Source organism: Hyperolius riggenbachi, chromosome 1 (genome assembly GCF_040937935.1).
Source record: "Hyperolius riggenbachi isolate aHypRig1 chromosome 1, aHypRig1.pri, whole genome shotgun sequence".
Lineage (NCBI taxonomy): Eukaryota > Metazoa > Chordata > Amphibia > Anura > Hyperoliidae > Hyperolius > Hyperolius riggenbachi.
In genome coordinates this window covers 643,100,260-643,117,110 of record NC_090646.1, presented here as the reverse complement: position 1 = coordinate 643,117,110, position 16,851 = coordinate 643,100,260, and the positions used below count along the sequence as shown (strand labels likewise).

Sequence of the window (16,851 nt, the reverse complement as noted above, 5' to 3'; positions counted from 1 at the left end):
GCTCCATAGGAATTCCCTTTGGAGAAGTCAGTCATGTGACCCAGAGGCCTGAAGACCTATAGAGTAGACACTTCTTCCTCTGCACCGAGCTAACAGCAGACCCGCCCATCTCCTTCCCCTTCTTTTTAGAGAGATTGACTCTTTGTGGCCAGCACTGTACCTACAATTCTGCAGTTCCACTCTGCTTATTGTGTAAATAAAACATTTAACCCTTCCCACACCCTCTGCTCTGTATTCAAAAATATATACTTGTGCTTCTCCCCAAGCTGTGAAGAGAAGCAGTTTCTCACTGCTTTTGTTTAGCCTTGTGGAGGATGTTGGAAAGGTAACTGCTGTATTTACACAAAGAGCGTATATTTTTTATACAGACAAGGTTGTATTATTAGGGTGGTTTATTTGGTGCCGATAACACATCTTTGTCTGATGTTTGTATCTCCAGGAGTGACAGAAATCGCCCAGCCGCAGCAGTCCGCCATGATACCCCACGCGCAGCCAGACCACCCGTCCAATGAAGATGCTCCCAGCCGGACGATCCCCACCGCCTGCGTCCGGCCGACACACCCGCTGCGTAGCTTCGCCAATCCCTTGTTACCGCCACCAATGACCGCCATGGAACCGAAAGTCCCGTATACACCGCTGCTATCTCAGACAGGTAACATCACTACAGAGCTCTATTAAAGGACACCCGAGGTGAAAATAAACTGATGAGGGAAACAATTGTATCTATCCTCCTCCTCCTAAAAATGACTTTTTTTTTTAGATTTCTCACAGTTTTATTTTATATCTAAATCTGGTTTTCAAGTTTTTACTGTTTCATTGACCCTGCTCAATGGCACCTTCATTGAGGTATGCTTAAATCTATGAATTATTTACCCTTTTTATCTCTTTCCTGCTCCAGGAAGCCATTTACTGACTATTTTATGGCTGGAATTACTTAGCAGTGAGGGTTATGCTATAGTCTGACCCAGTCCAATCCAGATAGAAACTGTCACTTGCATACCTGATGTTTAGCTCTTTCAGGCAGAGAAAGAAAAAAAAAACAGCCTGGTTATTTGTGTGCTTTGCACTATACATACACGTCTATCTCATCATGTCACATGCCTCGGTTGTCCTTTAATAAGTCCCTTAAACAAGAGATAACTTACCTGTCAGGCTGAGAACACAGATCAGGTGCTCTGACTCCACTGGTTGCATGCCAATACCAGGAGCAGGTCTGTTTCTAGGCATAGGCAAACCAGGCAAATGGCTGGGTTGACAACGATAGAGGGAGCACCACAGAGGTATTCTTAGCACACTCTATTTTATGGAAACTCCGAGTTCCATTAGGAAAGGAAAGGATGGCAATTTTAACACCTTAATGTGTACTGATGTGTTGCTTGTTGCAATTCTGATTCGATTTCCAGGGCAATATTCTAACTTATAAAGACGCAGGTTTTACATAAACCGTACAAGGTTTATGTGGATACACACCCCTCAAAACCGTTATTGGAATGGTTTGTTGTAGGGGCTCAGTGAGTTTGGGCCAGTGAGATGTTTACAGCCTGGTGGTGATTTGTGTGTCCTGTACAAATTAATTTTGAGAAGCAACGTTGTTTTTTATGAAAACTATAAAGTTCTTATTGGTGCCAAAAAAACGAATTGGTTATGATCCTCCTGTTCACAACATTAGGGTAGGAAGTGAAAAGGTACCTTTCCTGGGGTGGCAAAACGTCCAGAAACAGCCCTGATCTGGAGTATCACTTTAGTGAGGATACAGAAGCCAAAATTATAGTAATCCGGTCTGGTTTTGAGAGTTGTAAACTCCGCCTACAACAAGACAACAAATGGTAATTAAAAATTTTCTAGACTCCTCCCAGAGAAAACAGCACTGTGGGCAGTACGGTGGTGTAGTGGTTAGCACCCTCGCATTTCAGTGCTGGGTTCCTGGTTCAAATCCCAGCCAGGGCACTATCTGCATTCAAGACTTTCCATTTGTTGTGTTTTTATTTTTTGCATTCTCTGATGCAAAAAATTACTATTAAAAAACTCAGCGAAAATCGGAAATAGGAATACTGGAAAAACAGAAATTGGCATTGGCGGAAATCAGCAATCCCGCAGAATCGGAAATTGACATTTCTGACCGCTCCTATACAGTACACAGAAAATAATCTGCTGAACTAGAATCTCCCTTTAACGCCTTGACTTTGGTGCCATCTGCCTCCAGAGATACCGTATTTCAAGTTACTTTTACCTTTCTTTGACATCGTATTACACTCACACCAGTGAGCCTCCAGCAGGCTGAATTGTAGTCAGAAAGCACACTGTTATGAAAGGTAGCCACCAGGAGAGAACCGAACACCTCTGACAGTTACAATGAGGCCAACGTTACTCCAGAACGTTCAGCTTTACAGAAAATAATATCATGAACCAGAGTCTCCCTTTAACACCTTGACTTCTGGCCATCTACCTCCTGAGGCAATTTCAGGTTACTTTTACCTTTCCATGACATTGTATTACACGCCAGTGAGCCTCCAGCAGGCTGAATTGTAGTCAGAGAGCTCACTGTTATGAAAGGAAGCCAACAGGAGAGAACTGAACACCTCTGACAGTTACGATGAGGCCAACGTTACTCCAGAACGTTCAGCTTTACAGAAAAGTAATCTCATGAACTAGAGTCTTCCTTTAACACCTTGACTTCTGCGCCATCTACCTCCCGAGGCAATTTCAGGTTACTTTTACCTTTCCATGACATTGTATTACACGCCCCAGAAATCATTTCATTTCCTGGCTTTCATAAATATTTTATGGGCATTTTCATGGGTTTCTTATATGTAAAAACTCAGCCTCCTCCCTTCCACTTAATCCTGGGATGAGATGCACGATCTTCTCTGGGCAATGTTCTCTCCTGTCATTCCTCAATAATAATCATAAACACGGCTATAGAAGTGATTTGGTTTTAGTCCGCTCTCGAGTAAATTGAAAATGTTTGATGGAGTGTTAAGCCCACTGCATTATGGATCTGACATAAATTCCATACTTTCCCTTTTTACAAGAGAATATTCCCTTAAGCTACTGAAATAATCATCTGCACTTCAAGAGGGAGGGAGAAAAAAAACAGGTTTAAGAGACATTTATAAGCCTATGGAAGAATCTGATCTATTCTGAGATTGCATATTCTTTTTCATTACGGTTTCCATTAATACTTCTCGTAGAATTATTTCTGTGTAAGAGAAGTTCTCGAATGTCCCTGGGCAAGCTGGAGGAGATTACAGTAAAACGGTGATCACGTTCTGATAGGCCTCTCATTAATACAGAGCTGTGATTTTTTTATTTAACAGAAGAATCCGAGGGAAGCCTGAGCTGGGAATATTAATAAGTAATAGCTATATGTGGAGGATCGTATCACACCAAATTGGGGTAAAGCACGCCTTCTACATGTACTAGGCAGCCTTAACCCCGCAGCTGCTCAGCTCTGTCCCAGGAAGGCCTAAATTATGGCTGTACTTCCTGGTTCAGAAGTCGTGCCTGGCTCCTCCCTCACTGACCACACCCCAGACACATCAGCCTCTGCACCAATGCAAAGGTATGCAAGCTTTCATGTGTGAAGGTGGGTGGAGCTTCTTTAGTAGAGCCTATTTCATACGTTAAATAAGGGCGCAAGGAAAAAAAGGTGCTGGATGAAGCCAAAATATCAAAATATCATTTATAACAATGTTGTTTTATTGTTTCTCCATATGTATCTCCATTACAATAATAAATATGTTAAAATAGATGTTAAAAGGGTGCAGGGTGAAGTCATAGTTTCAAAATATCTTATAACAATTTAAAAAACACAATGTCAAGAATATCTCTGTTAGACTAGTAAATATGGTAAAATAACGGTATTAAAAAGGCGTGGGGTGAAAAACACTGCTAAATATTACTGATATTTTACTACAAGTAAACCTAACCCAATTCTCACACAGAACCTTCCCCCTCCGATGCATAACTTTAACCCCCTCCTTCCTGACTTCCTGACCACTAATCCTTAAAGTAGGAGGATTAACATATACATAGAAAATGCATATACTGTATAAGTAGATAAATACTTTATCTACTTACATAACACATGTATTATAATGTCCATGTTTTGATTTCAGTGAAATTTATATAGTAAATGAAGAGAATTCTGATCCTGGTGGGAACCATGTCTTTTCCCCACAGTTTGAGGCTAAATCATTTCTGCCCTTAAACTTTTTTTTTCTTTTCTCCTCCAATCGCTGAGTCACCTCAGCCTTGCTTGTAAACACAAGTGAGCGGAGGATTGTGTTTCAGATAGGCAGCTAGGCAGGGGAATAAATGGAAGAGGAGGGCTATATTATAGATAAAGAGAACCCCCAGCATTCAACTGTTTGGCGCTGACTGTTAAAGGGCCAGTGCTCCTGAAGTATGTGATAACTCCAAACCATAACAGCAGAAAAAGTTTTGAAAGTTTTGAATGCAAGATTAGCATCTTTATCACGTAATACACTCAGACCAGTTGCTGTTGAAATTTGATTTTTATGGTGACAATCCCGCTAAAGAGACTCTGAAGAGACTTTAAAAACAGCTTTTTAGCTTATATTCTACATGGGCATGGTTGCCCCAGCTAAAACACCGATATCCCGCTGCAGAATGAGGGGTCTTTACCCCACAAATCCCCCCCTGCAAAATCCACAACCAACTTGGTGGTAGATTTTGCTCTTCCTGGAGGCAGAGCTAATGGCTGTAGCTCTGCCTCCATGCGCGTCTATCAGCGGTGGATCTCCGCCTCTCCCCGCCCCTCTTAGTGAAGGAAGACTGAGAGGGGCGGGGGAGAGGCGGCGATCAGCGCTGATAGATGCGCTGAGAGGCAGGGCTGCAGCCATAAGCTCTGCCTCAGCAGGAAGCAATCCCCGGACACCATGGAGGGGATTTGGGGGTAAAGACCCCTCGTTCTGCCGCGGGATAGCGGCGTTTTAGCAGGGGCAAACATGCCCATGTAGAATATAAGCTAAAAAGCTGTTTTTAAAGTCGCTTCAGACTCTCTTTAACAAACTCCAGACAGCCTGTGTTGCATATATCTGCAGTCACACAACTGTGTGTTCAGCACCCTGGGCTGGATTTACCATTAGGCACAGTAGGCACATGCTTAGGGGCAGCAGGTGCTAAACAGAATATGGCAAGATGTAGTGAAAGGAAGGCGGGGCTTGTCATATTCTGCAGTCTCTTTAGTACTGCCCCTTTTAGACTATCACTAATATCTGCCTTCTTGCCTACCTTCCAATGTGTGCGTTTGGTTTTTTTCACCATGGATGGCAAAAACTCAAATAGAATAGATCATCCCTGTTTGGCCCTCAGAAAGTTTTAGCTTTACTAAACCCATTCATTTTATATCCACTGCCTGGTCTGTCAAAATGCACAATGGTGGACGCAAAGAAAACTGACCCTTCATTTGCTTGTTGTGCGTATGTGTAGTGCATACATTTTTTTTTAGCATGTCTACCGTAGTTAATGCAAATATTTGCATGGATTAATAAACGCAGGCCAAATGTACTGCTTGTAATTAGAGATGGGAAGTTCGGATCTTTTCAATGATCCGGATGATTCGAATCGGATCATTGAAAAGATCCGGATCTTTGATCCGAATCTCGGATCATTTTACTACCGAAGCATTGGGGGGTGAAATAAATAGCAGGACAGGTCTTTCCCTGCTGTGGACAGAAGGGGAGGGGGGTGGACACACAGAGAAGGGGAGAAGATGGACAGAGGGCAGGGAGTGGACAGAGAAGGGAGGAGGGACGAGCAGAGAGCAGAAATGTTTGCTTGCACACAATACCCACATGCTGCAATCATATGCTTTACATATATTTCACCTATATGTTCAGCTGTATACTCTGAATGCAAACCTCGCACAGTGAAAGAAAGCATTCCCCAAAGCATTCCCAGAAGTGAAGTGCAGCTGTATAGAGCAGTGCAGGAGGATCATATTGCCCTGCAATCACAGTGCCTGCAAAGTTACTGAGCTGTGCTGAGCCAAAAGTTTCCAATGTGTTTACTGTGCACAACTACGGAACAGCCAGCCTATAATGAGCAGCACGTTATAGCCAGTATGTGTGCTCTACACATATCTGGCAGTGGCACCCATGTCCCCTCTCTCTGATCTACCTGTCCCTGCAAGGCTGGCTCCCCTCCAACAGAGCGATCCATCTCTGCTCTGCTTCCAGGACCCCGCTGCCCGCTGAGACGGGGGCGTGTCGCTCCTGGCCCCGCCCCTTTTGCGATCCGAATCACTCATTTTGATGATTCGGATGATTCGACTCACAAAATAGATTCGGATCAAAGATCCGAATCGTTCATGATCCGGACAACACTACTTGTAATGTCACCTGATGGTTTTATTGGTATTATTTAGTATTTATATAGCACCGGCAGCTTCCACAGCACTGTACAAAGAGTATATTATCTTGTCACTTAAAGTGAACCAGAGACGAAGCACCCTCATGTATTTTACCATATATATCAGTGGGAACTTTAGAGAAAACACCTACCCTGCTCTCTGTTTCATCCTTCACTGCTCAGCCTGAGTCTGTCTTCTCTGATGTCTTTTCAAGCCCAAGCCTGCCCCCTTCTGGCTCTACCATAATGACTCAGCTATAATGATTCCTGAGCAAAGCCAGACTGAATGCTCATTCTGGGATTTTATCAGGGCTGATAACAAGCAAGCTGAGCAGTGCATGATGAAGCAGAGAGCAGGGTAGGGTTTCTCTCTAATGTTCCCACTAATATATATTGTAAAATACATGAGACGCTTCATCTCTGGTTCACTTTAACTGTCCCTCTGAGAGGCTCACAATCGAATCCCTACCATAGTCATATGTCTATGTATGTATTGTAGTCTATGGCCAATTTGGGGGAAGCCAAATAACTTATCTGTATATTTTTGGGATGTGGGAGGAAACTGTAGTACCAGGAGGAAACCCACACAGACACGGGGAGAACATACAAACTCTGTGCAGAGAGTGCCCTTACAGTGGGCCTGAACTCATACACAATATACTGTACAATGGAAACCCTGTTTACATTTAGAGTGAACAGCCTGTCTAATACTCCCCTCAGCTGCAAGGAATCTAAACTGGAATCTGATCTCTCAGCTGTCAGCACAGACATTCAGTGGTCTCAGCTAATTTGTAAACACAGGATGTTAACCTTTTGTCTGCTTCCATGAAAGCAGGAAGTAGACACTCTGCAGATTTATTGCATGAGTTCTGTGGGCTGCAACAAATTAATGTTTTTTCTGTAAAGGTTATTATGCTGTTGCTAATCTTTTAGAGCAGAGAGGAAGTTCTAAATTCAGGTCCGCTTTAAAGCGGATCCGAGATGAAAAACTAACTATGACAAGTAACTTGTCTATATATCTTATCTAAAGTTTAGATTAGTTTACACAGCAAATCTAGCTGCAAACAGCTTCAACAGTTTATGATTATTTATTCCTGTGATACAACATGGGCAGCCATGTTCTGTTTGTCACATTACACAGGCAAGCTGATAGCATCTCAGCCTCCTCCCCTCTGCCTCTGAAATCTCTGGCTAGTAGCCTCCTCCTCCTGCTCAGACTGAGCTCCCATAAGCCCTTGCTACATGGGACTGAGTGCCAAGGCTCTCTGAAAAAGCTGTGGGCGAGGCTTGTTTAGTTTATAGGGAACTAGAGTATTAAAACAAAACAAAAAAAGTATTTGGCATGAGGAATGCACTATAAACTATATGATAGGAACACAATTATGCAATGAGTAAAAATTTATGTCGGATCCACTTTAACCTTCTCTTTACCTGCAGAATAATCCTCCGTTTCCTCTAAGCCTGTCCGCCCTGCCCTGGCCTGCGCACCAGCAGACACACATTTGCTAGCCCTTGTTACAGCTGTTTCAGGTCTAATTCACTAATGCATGACAATATGTTATTCAGTGGACTTGTCTTGTTTTGGGAAATGTTACCTCGTCATCGCACTGCTTGGGACGCTTTCCATTGAGCAGCCGCTGACCTGCGTTGCACCGTCTTCTCCTTGAAAACACGAAAAAGAAATTAAACGTAGGTGTTCTGTATCGCTGCCTCCTCGGGGGAGAAGCGGCTGATGTATATATTGTGTTCCGTTAAAAGCGGCAGAATTCACAGGCGATGTGAGGGGAAGCGTGGAGTGCGTCAAGGAAGATGACAGACAGCTGGGAGATGTTAGCATCTGAGCTACTATGTGAATCTCTGCTAAGAATAGATTGCAAACAAAACGCCGGATAAATGCTTCCAAGGCGGTATAAGTGGGAAGGGGTACGTTTTTGCAGCAGGTGTATTTACTGGGGAATCTGAACAAAACATCTGCTCCAAAGGACTCACTTAGCGAAATACTGCAGAGACACATTCTGGAGTAAATGCACTAGCGTGTGCTGCGTGACTGAGAGGCTGAGAACCACGTTTCTTGCTTCAATAGAAAGTTATGCTGAAAGGAGCCTTGAGAAAAGAGGCAGCTGTTAGGGAACCTTGCTGACCGCAGTAGCTGTGAGGAAAGGCCTGTGGAAACATAGTGAGGTTCAGGGCATTTACCTCAGAAAGCAGAAGCCAATTTCAGTAGAATCCTGAAAAAATAGTCTTTTTTTCGGACCAGAAAACGCACTGAGGAAATCCAGGGGAAAAAAAAATACTAAACATGGTGCATCCATGCTGCGGGGGCAACTTGTTGATCTTAATATGCCGTCCTTGTACCTCTTGTGCCCCTCTTGTTCCTCTTGTGCCTAGGGACGGATCTAGGGGGGGACAAGCAGGTATCTTGCCCCAGGCGCAGTTTGTTGAATTCTTAAAAAGGCGGCAAAATGAATGGCAGTTTAGGCGCCAAAACCTGACCTTGCCCCAGGCGCAACTTGGTCTTGATCCGTCCCTGTTTGTGCCCCTTGTACCTCTTGTGCCCCCCTTGTGGCTTGATGTTTCCCTCTTGTGCCTGGTTATGTCCCCCTTGTGTCCCCCTTGTTCCTCTTGTGTCCCCCTGTACCTCTTGTGCCCCCCTGTACCTCTTGTGTCCCCCTGTACCTTTGGGTCCCCCTTGTACCTTTTGTTTTCCCCTTTTACCTCTTGTGCCCCCCTTGTACCTCTTGTGCACCCCTTGTACCTCTTGTTCCCCCCTTGTACCTCTTGTGCCCCCCTCAGTAACACTATGAAAATATAGTTAATTTGCATTAAAGCGGACCTGAACTCTTACACAGCACACAATGAAAAACCTTTATTCCACATACAGTATAGTTGCTGAAGAAATCCACTTCTCTGTGTTCTGTGTTTTTTTTAGGCAGATCAACCTCTCCAAGTAGTTCTTATCTTAAATAACTTTGACTAGACTACAGGAGAGCTCTGTTAGGCAGCTCTCCCCATACAGTAAACATGGACGCTTAACCCTTTCAGTGCCTTCTGCAAAAATGAAACCAAATAAAACATCAGGATTTTTTAAGATTTCCATAAATTGTAATGAAGTTTTGTTTTTTTCATACAGGTTATCATGCTGTGGCTAATCTTTTAGAGCAGAGAAGAAGTGCTGTGTTTAGTTCTCCTTTAACCTATTGCCGTCTGCATCACGTCGATGGGCGTGGCCACAGCGGCAGCCCCAGGACCGCCTAACGCCAACCGGCGTAAAGTCCTGGGGCTTGCTTTTTCAGGAGATCATGCGCACGATGCGCGTGCAGAGCTCCGCCTTCAGTCTCCTAACGGCGATCGCCGCTCGGAGATTGTTAGACGGCAAAACCGCCATCTAATTAGCATGTACATTAGCAACGCTGTATTGGGGACAGCCGTAAGACACGGCTGTCCCCCTGGGACACAGGAGAGCGATCGGCTGTCATAGCTGACGCCGTGAAGGGAGGGAGTTAGGGGAAAAAAAAAAATAAATAGGAAATTTAATAAAAAACGAACGACGATATAGAGGAGGCTGGGGAGCGGCGGAGAGTGACAGTCTCCATGTAAACAGCCTGCTATCGACACGCTGCGTGTCGCTAGCACAACGGTTTGATTTATGGGGGACAGCAGAGCGTAGGGGGGGCCTGAGGGGGGAACAGCATAGTAACAGAGGCTGGTGATTATATGCAGAGCCAGCCTCTGTGTGCTAATAGGATTCTTAAAACCCACTTCGGGTTCTCTTTAAAGCTTACAGAGCCACATCAACTCAACATGCAGACAACCTATTTCAGACTTTTGGTCCTCCTCAGTACATGGCAGGGATTGATATGGTTCTATGGCAGTGATGGCGAACCTTTTGGGGACCGGGTGCCCAAACTGCGGCCCAAAAGTGACTTGTCTATCGCAAAGTGCCACCACCCCCCTCCCCCTTCCCCCCCGGACAGTTAATGGCATATTGTGCGACAGATTGGGGTGGGTGACTGCTGTGGGGAGCTCCATGGGCTACTGTATTTACATGCTCTGATGTGGGGAGGGTGGCTACATGGACTGCTGTGGGGTGGACGGGTATCTCCAAGGGGCTACTGTGCTAGGGTAACTCCAAGGGGCTGCTGTGGGGTGGGGGGGATGGTAACTCCAAGGGGCTGCTGTGGGGTGGGTGGGTAACTCCAAGTTCTGCTGTGGGGTGGGGGGGATGGTAACTCCAAGGGGCTGCTGTGGGGTGGGTGGGTAACTCCAAGGGGCTGCTGTGGGGTGGGTAACTTCAAGGGGCTGCTGTGGGGTTGGAGGGTAACTACAAGGGGCTGCTGCCAATGTGAGGTGGGTGGGAGGGTAACTTCAAGGGGCTGCTGTGAGGTTGGTAACTTCAAGGGGCTGCTGTGGGGTGGGTAGGTAACTTCAAGGGGCTGCTGTGAGGTTGGTAACTTCAAGGGGCTGCTGTGGGGTGGGTAGGTAACTTCAAGGGGCTGCTGTGAGGTTGGTAACTTCAAGGGGCTGCTGTGGGGTGGGTAGGTAACTTCAAGGGGCTGCTGTGGGATAAGTGGGTGGGTGGGTAACTTCAAGGGGCTGCTGTGGGATGGGTAGTTGGGTAACTTCAAGGGGATGCCGTGGGATAAGTGGGTGGGTGGGCAACTTCAAGGGGCTGCTGTGAGATGGGTAGGTGTGTGGGCACTGCTTCCGTTCGGGGCGCCCTGCGCCCCGCATCAACCCCGGCTCCAGGCGTGCAGTCACTAGCCAGATAGTCAGCGGTGGTGATGGGATGCAGCACGCGTGCCAACAGTGACGGCTCTGCGTGCCGCCTCTGCCACGCATGCCATAGGTTCACCACCGCTGATCTATGGGATAGGGCTTGGACCAGAACTACAGAGTAACCAAGCAGCTCGGGGTGATCCAAACCACTAGGAAAGTATAGAGGACTAAAAGAGACCAAAAATCCCTCCTACTAAAAATCAATGCTCAGTGTGTTTTGCCATCTTGAAGAAGAAGTCATTTGCAATAATTCAGCTTTAAGTGAACATCTGTGGTTACCCACAATGCACCCCGCTGAATATGCAAATTATCTCTTTATGCCCCTGAAGCCAGGCTTACCTCCAGAACCACTGGTGTACAGCAAGCCTATAGCTTTAAATTTTATCATGTTGGGAAACCTTATATAAACCCAGGTCAAACTGCTAGGCTGTTCTAATTCTGTAATGACAGGTGTGCTTGAAATAAATCACACCCTTTATAAATCTCCACGCCACAGATCTGGATGTGATAGAGTTCAGGAGATCTTGAAGCGTGCCGATGAAAAGATGCTAATTACCCCATCCGGTCTCTGAATTATAATTCGGATCAGAGCCGGGACAAGGTCCTCCAGCACCCAAGGCTGAGACACGAAAGTGCGCCCCTCCATCCCTGCCACCCGAGCCATCAAACACTGATTGCTATTAGACTAAGAGGTGCCACAGGGCCCACAACCTCCCCAACACCTTAATATCTAGTTATCTGGCTTGCAGTCACTGCCATGTATCCCCTTTTTTGATTTCTTTCTGCTTCAAACACAATTAGGAATGAGAGCTGAATGAATTCTGCGCCCCCTCCTACACTGCGCCCTGAGGCTGGAGCCTCTCCAGCCTATGCCTCGGCCCGGCCCTGATTCGGATTGAAGCAGGCATTGGGCTGGTCCCGTCTCCAGGATTGTCACTTCAGGCCGGTCTCAGCTCCGATGCTGATGGGGACTGATATCGTTTGTCAGAGCAAATATGAGATTAATCCTCGGTAAATGTCACCTTTATCGGGCTTAACTGCTCTGCCGTGCTGGAGTCACTTGGCATATCAATATTTAACAGGCATGGCATATCATCGCTGTTGACAATTTCTAGTGACAACACTAGAGGAGATGGTGACATGGCAGTGACAATCCGCAAGGTTATCTGCTGTCATTCTGATGAAAGAGGAAAAATTGCAATTATCCTAGGTGGATTTTACGGGCATTTCTTGGTGATTTATCCTGAGCAGGATTTAGCAGATACTACACCGGTTACGAGGTCGCCATCAGATGGGGAGGGGGAGTACAGGTAATACGTCAGTAGTGGGCACAAGAAAGGAAGGCTCAGGGTTTTACCTTTTATGGGAGCCCAAGGGTGAAGTAGTGATTTTTTTTGGCACCACAGAAAAACAGCGCTTATCGGCAAAGCCATAGACCGTGATGTTAATTGTGGATACGTGATGAGGATTTATCGGTTACTGTTGCGAGTGATATACTGAGTTCAGGAAGCAATACTGAGCAGGTGGGTTTTTATTGAAGTTGGAGTGGCCATTCTGTTGTTACCTTGACAAAGGGGACCCCTTGGGGACCCGCGACGGTCATTGGATTATGTGAATGGACTGTTGACACGATTGAATAAACAAGGCTTAAAGAGAAACCGTAACCAAGAATTGAACTTCATCCCAATCCGTAGCTAATAGCCCCTTTCCCATGAGAAATCTATTCCTTTTCTCAAATGGATCATCAGGGGGCTCTGTATGGCTGATATTGTGGTGAAACCCCTCCCACAGTGTGATGTCAGGACCATGATGCTGACAGTTTCCTGTCTGTGAACCTCATTGCATTGTGGGAAATAGCTGGTTACAACTGTTCTAAGAGCCAAAAAAGTCCTTCCACTGCCATCATCTACCAGCAGTAAAAATGTCACCATGTGATTAATGTCAGAATGTAAATCAGGGAAAGGAAAGATTTTACAATGTGCAAACACTGACTAAATCATTTATACATAATTATTGTAAAAATGAAGCACTTTTTTTATTACATTATTTTCACTGGAGTTCCTCTTTAATTCTACCTTTGAGTTTCCGTCCCATCTGGAATTGTTCTATTTAGCACTCTGGTCCAGCAATGGTGTGTGAGTCCTACTCTGCTATTGGCAGGTTTTCAGTAAGGGTTTTTAGTGACAGAATACCGTAATATTAGGTGTATCAGCAGGAATGTTTGGCTAGCATATGGATTAGAAGGTTGGTGTTAGGCAGATCAGTTTTAGGGATAGTGTAATATTTAGCACTCTGGTCCAGCAATGGTGTGTGAGTCCTACTCTGCTATTGGCAGGTTTTCAGTAAGGGTTTTTAGTGACAGAATACCGTAATATTAGGTGTATCAGCAGGAATGTTTGGCTAGCATATGGATTAGAAGGTTGGTGTTAGGCAGATCAGTTTTAGGGATAGTGTAATAAGTATTGTTAGGTATGTTGGTTAGTGTTAGGGGTATCCATAGGAGGATTGTTGTGAGATATCTTCTTATAACATCTAGCCCCCCAATGATGTCTCCCAATGACCTCTGGTCACCCAGTGATGTCTTCCAATGTCCTCTGGTCACCCAGTGATGTCTTCCAATGACCTCTGGTCACCCAGTGATGTCTTCCAATGACCTCTGATCACCCAGTGATGTCTTCCAATGACCTCTGATCACCCAGTGATGTCTTCCAATGACCTCTGATCACCAGTGATGTCTTCCAATGACCTCTGGTCACCCAGTGATGTCTTCCAATGACCTGTGGTCACCCAGTGATGTCTTCCAATGACCTCTGATCACCCAGTGATGTCTTCCAATGACCTCTGGTCACCCAGTGATGTCTTCCAATGACCTCTGATCACCCAGTGATGTCTTCCAATGACCTCTGGTCACCCAGTGATGTCTTCCAATGACCTTTGGTCACCCAGTGATGTCTTCCAATGACCTCTGGTCACCCAGTGATGTCTTCCAAATGACCTCTGGTCACCCAGTGATGTCTTCCAATAACCTTTGGTCACCCAGTGATGTCTTCCAATGACCTCTTGTCACCCAGTAATGTCTTCCAATGACCTCTGGTCACCAAGTGATGTCCTGCAATAACCTCTGGTCGCCCAGTGATATCTTCCAATGACCTCTGGTCACCAAGTGATGCCTGCAAAAACCTCTGGTCACCCAGTGATGTCTTCCAATGACCTTCGGTCACCCAGTGATGTCTTCCAATGACCTCTGGTCACCCAGTGATGTCTTCCAATGACCTCTGGTCACCCAGTGATGTCTTCCAATGACCTCTGGTCACCCAGTGATGTCTTCCATTGACCTCTGATTACCCAGTGATGTCTTCCAATGACCTCCGGTCACCCAGTGATGTCTTCCAATGACCTCCGGTCACCCAGTGATGTCTTCCAATGACCTCTGGTCACCCAGTGATATCTTCCAATGACCTCTGGTCACCCAGTGATGTCTTCCAATGACCTCTGGTCACCCAGTAATGTCGTCTTCCAATGACCTAGGTCACCCAGTGATGTCTTGCAATAACCTCTGGTCACCCAGTGATATCTTCCAATGACTTCTGGTCACTCAGTGAGGTCTTCCAATGACCTCTGGTCACCAAGTGATGTCCTGCAATAACCTCTGGTCACCCAGTGATATCTTCCAATGACCTCTGGTCACTCAGTGAGGTCTTCCAATGACCTCTGGTCACCAAGTGATGTCCTGCAATAACCTCTGGTCACCCAGTGATATCTTCCAATGACCTCTGGTCACCAAGTGATGTCCTGCAATAACCTTTGGTCACTCAATGATATCTTCAAGTGACTTTTGCAACTTTTAATTATGCTCCTAAGTCAGTTAGCCATTCAGTATGAAATAGCTACCTCTGTCTCCTTTTTCTTATAGGGAACACTGCAGTCACCGGTTAACTCTTATCATTTTTAATCACATGATGGCAGTCACACCTTAGCATTACCGAGATTAATAGAAGTCATCACCTCATCCCCCCAAGCAATAAGGAGCAGTGTACAGCAGCAATGTATGGAGATGATATGGAGATACTGCACATTGTTCTGAACTGCTTATCATGCAGGATGAGACTGGAGAGACCCTGAGAACATTTTGTTAATGAAACAACAGGGGACATTATTATAGCAGAGCATACAGGGATTGTAAGGGAGATATTTGTCAATGTCTCAGGTCTATAGGCCTAGGGCAATGCAGGTGCACTGGGTAAGCTTGGATAGCACTGTTTATTTAAAGATGAACTAAGGCTAGCAATCCTGACTAATAGACAAATAATTCAGATTTAGTCTCTGCATTCTGTAAGACAAAGACAATCCTTATTAAACCATCCATGCATATTTTCTATATTGTAGCAGGCTGCATTACACAGACATACCTCTGTTTACTCTGGTGTTTTTTCCAGCTTCCTGCTCTAAAGCTCTGCTTGTTTCACTCTGAAAGCCACATTGCACAGCTCTCAGCTGGTACTGAGATGGGAGTGGTTACGCCACACTTTACATATGAAAATCTAGCATCCCTACAGATTTGTAGGATTGCTCCCCCCTGTGGAATAAGTGTGTCATTGCAGTCAGCAAAGCTGTAGGGGTATAGAGGGGAGTACATACCGGTATGTTCCAGCTGCATGTAAGCCTAGAGACGGCTCTCCTTGCACTAGGTAATCTCTGAGAATATAACAAATACAGCCCCCTACTGATTACCTAACTTCCTGTTTTGGCTGTGTAATTCAGTTGAATTGCAGAACATATGTACTTAATTCAGGCTGTGCCGCTATAGCCTTAATTAACATTTCGGTCTAAGGGGCGCCCAAATCAGGCACATCATGACCCCGAAACCAGCTGATTTGTATATGAGTGGGGGGGATAATACATTTTAAATTCAGCTTTGTCAGACTTATAAACCAATTGCTGTATATACTCGCATATAAGCTGACCCGCATATAAGCCAAGGTACACACTTTTCCCTCAGAAACCAGGAAAAAGCGATTGACTCATGTATAATCCCCCTCCTTAGTACAGCCTCCTCCACAGTAGCCAGCTGTGCCCCCAGTGCAAGTCAGCCCTCCTCTCCCCATAGCCGGATGTGCCCCAAGGATGATACAGCTGTGTCTAAAGACACCACTAGATGGCACCATAGATATCAGACACAGCGATTGCCACACAGGAAGAATCCTCGATCATTGCACTGCTGGCACTTTGCTTGCACACTCTTTTCTACAAGCCAGGGGACACAGGGAGTCTTGAACAGCACACTCTGCACACCATGTTGCAGAGGGGAGGGGGGTACAGACAGAGCAGGGAGCCAGCTGGCAAGAGCAGGATCACTAGTGCACGATCCTTACGCTCCTCTGCCAGTAACAAAACCTGCTCCACCATCCATTCTGCTCAACTGACTCGCATATAAGCCGAGGGGGTAACTTTTCAGCATATATTTTGTGCTAAAAAAATTAAGCTTATATGTGAGTATATACAGTATTATTGCATTTAAATAGTGCTGACAATGAGGCAAATAGAGTAGAGAATTATCTATATGTTTACCACCACCAAGTCATACTGTAAAGTGTTGTATGATTTTCACCAAGTTTCTAAAAATCTCTGTACTATTTCTTCCCAAGTTTAAGCAGTAAAAGGGTTACGCTTCAGTGTTTACTGTATGGTGTGAAAGCCATG

At 45.4% G+C, this 16,851-nt stretch overlaps 1 protein-coding gene across 7 annotated transcripts in view; it reads left to right on the top strand.

The window, feature by feature from the left end:
* The window catches only part of DCC (DCC netrin 1 receptor), a 1,000,213-nt gene that overhangs the window by 975,014 nt on the left and 8,348 nt on the right, over nt 1-16,851 (top strand). For all 7 annotated transcript variants that reach the window (XM_068251343.1, XM_068251342.1, XM_068251341.1 and 4 more), the window contains one exon: nt 440-652. In XM_068251343.1, the coding sequence (XP_068107444.1) occupies nt 440-652 (213 nt within the window). The remainder of the gene's footprint in view (nt 1-439; nt 653-16,851) is intronic.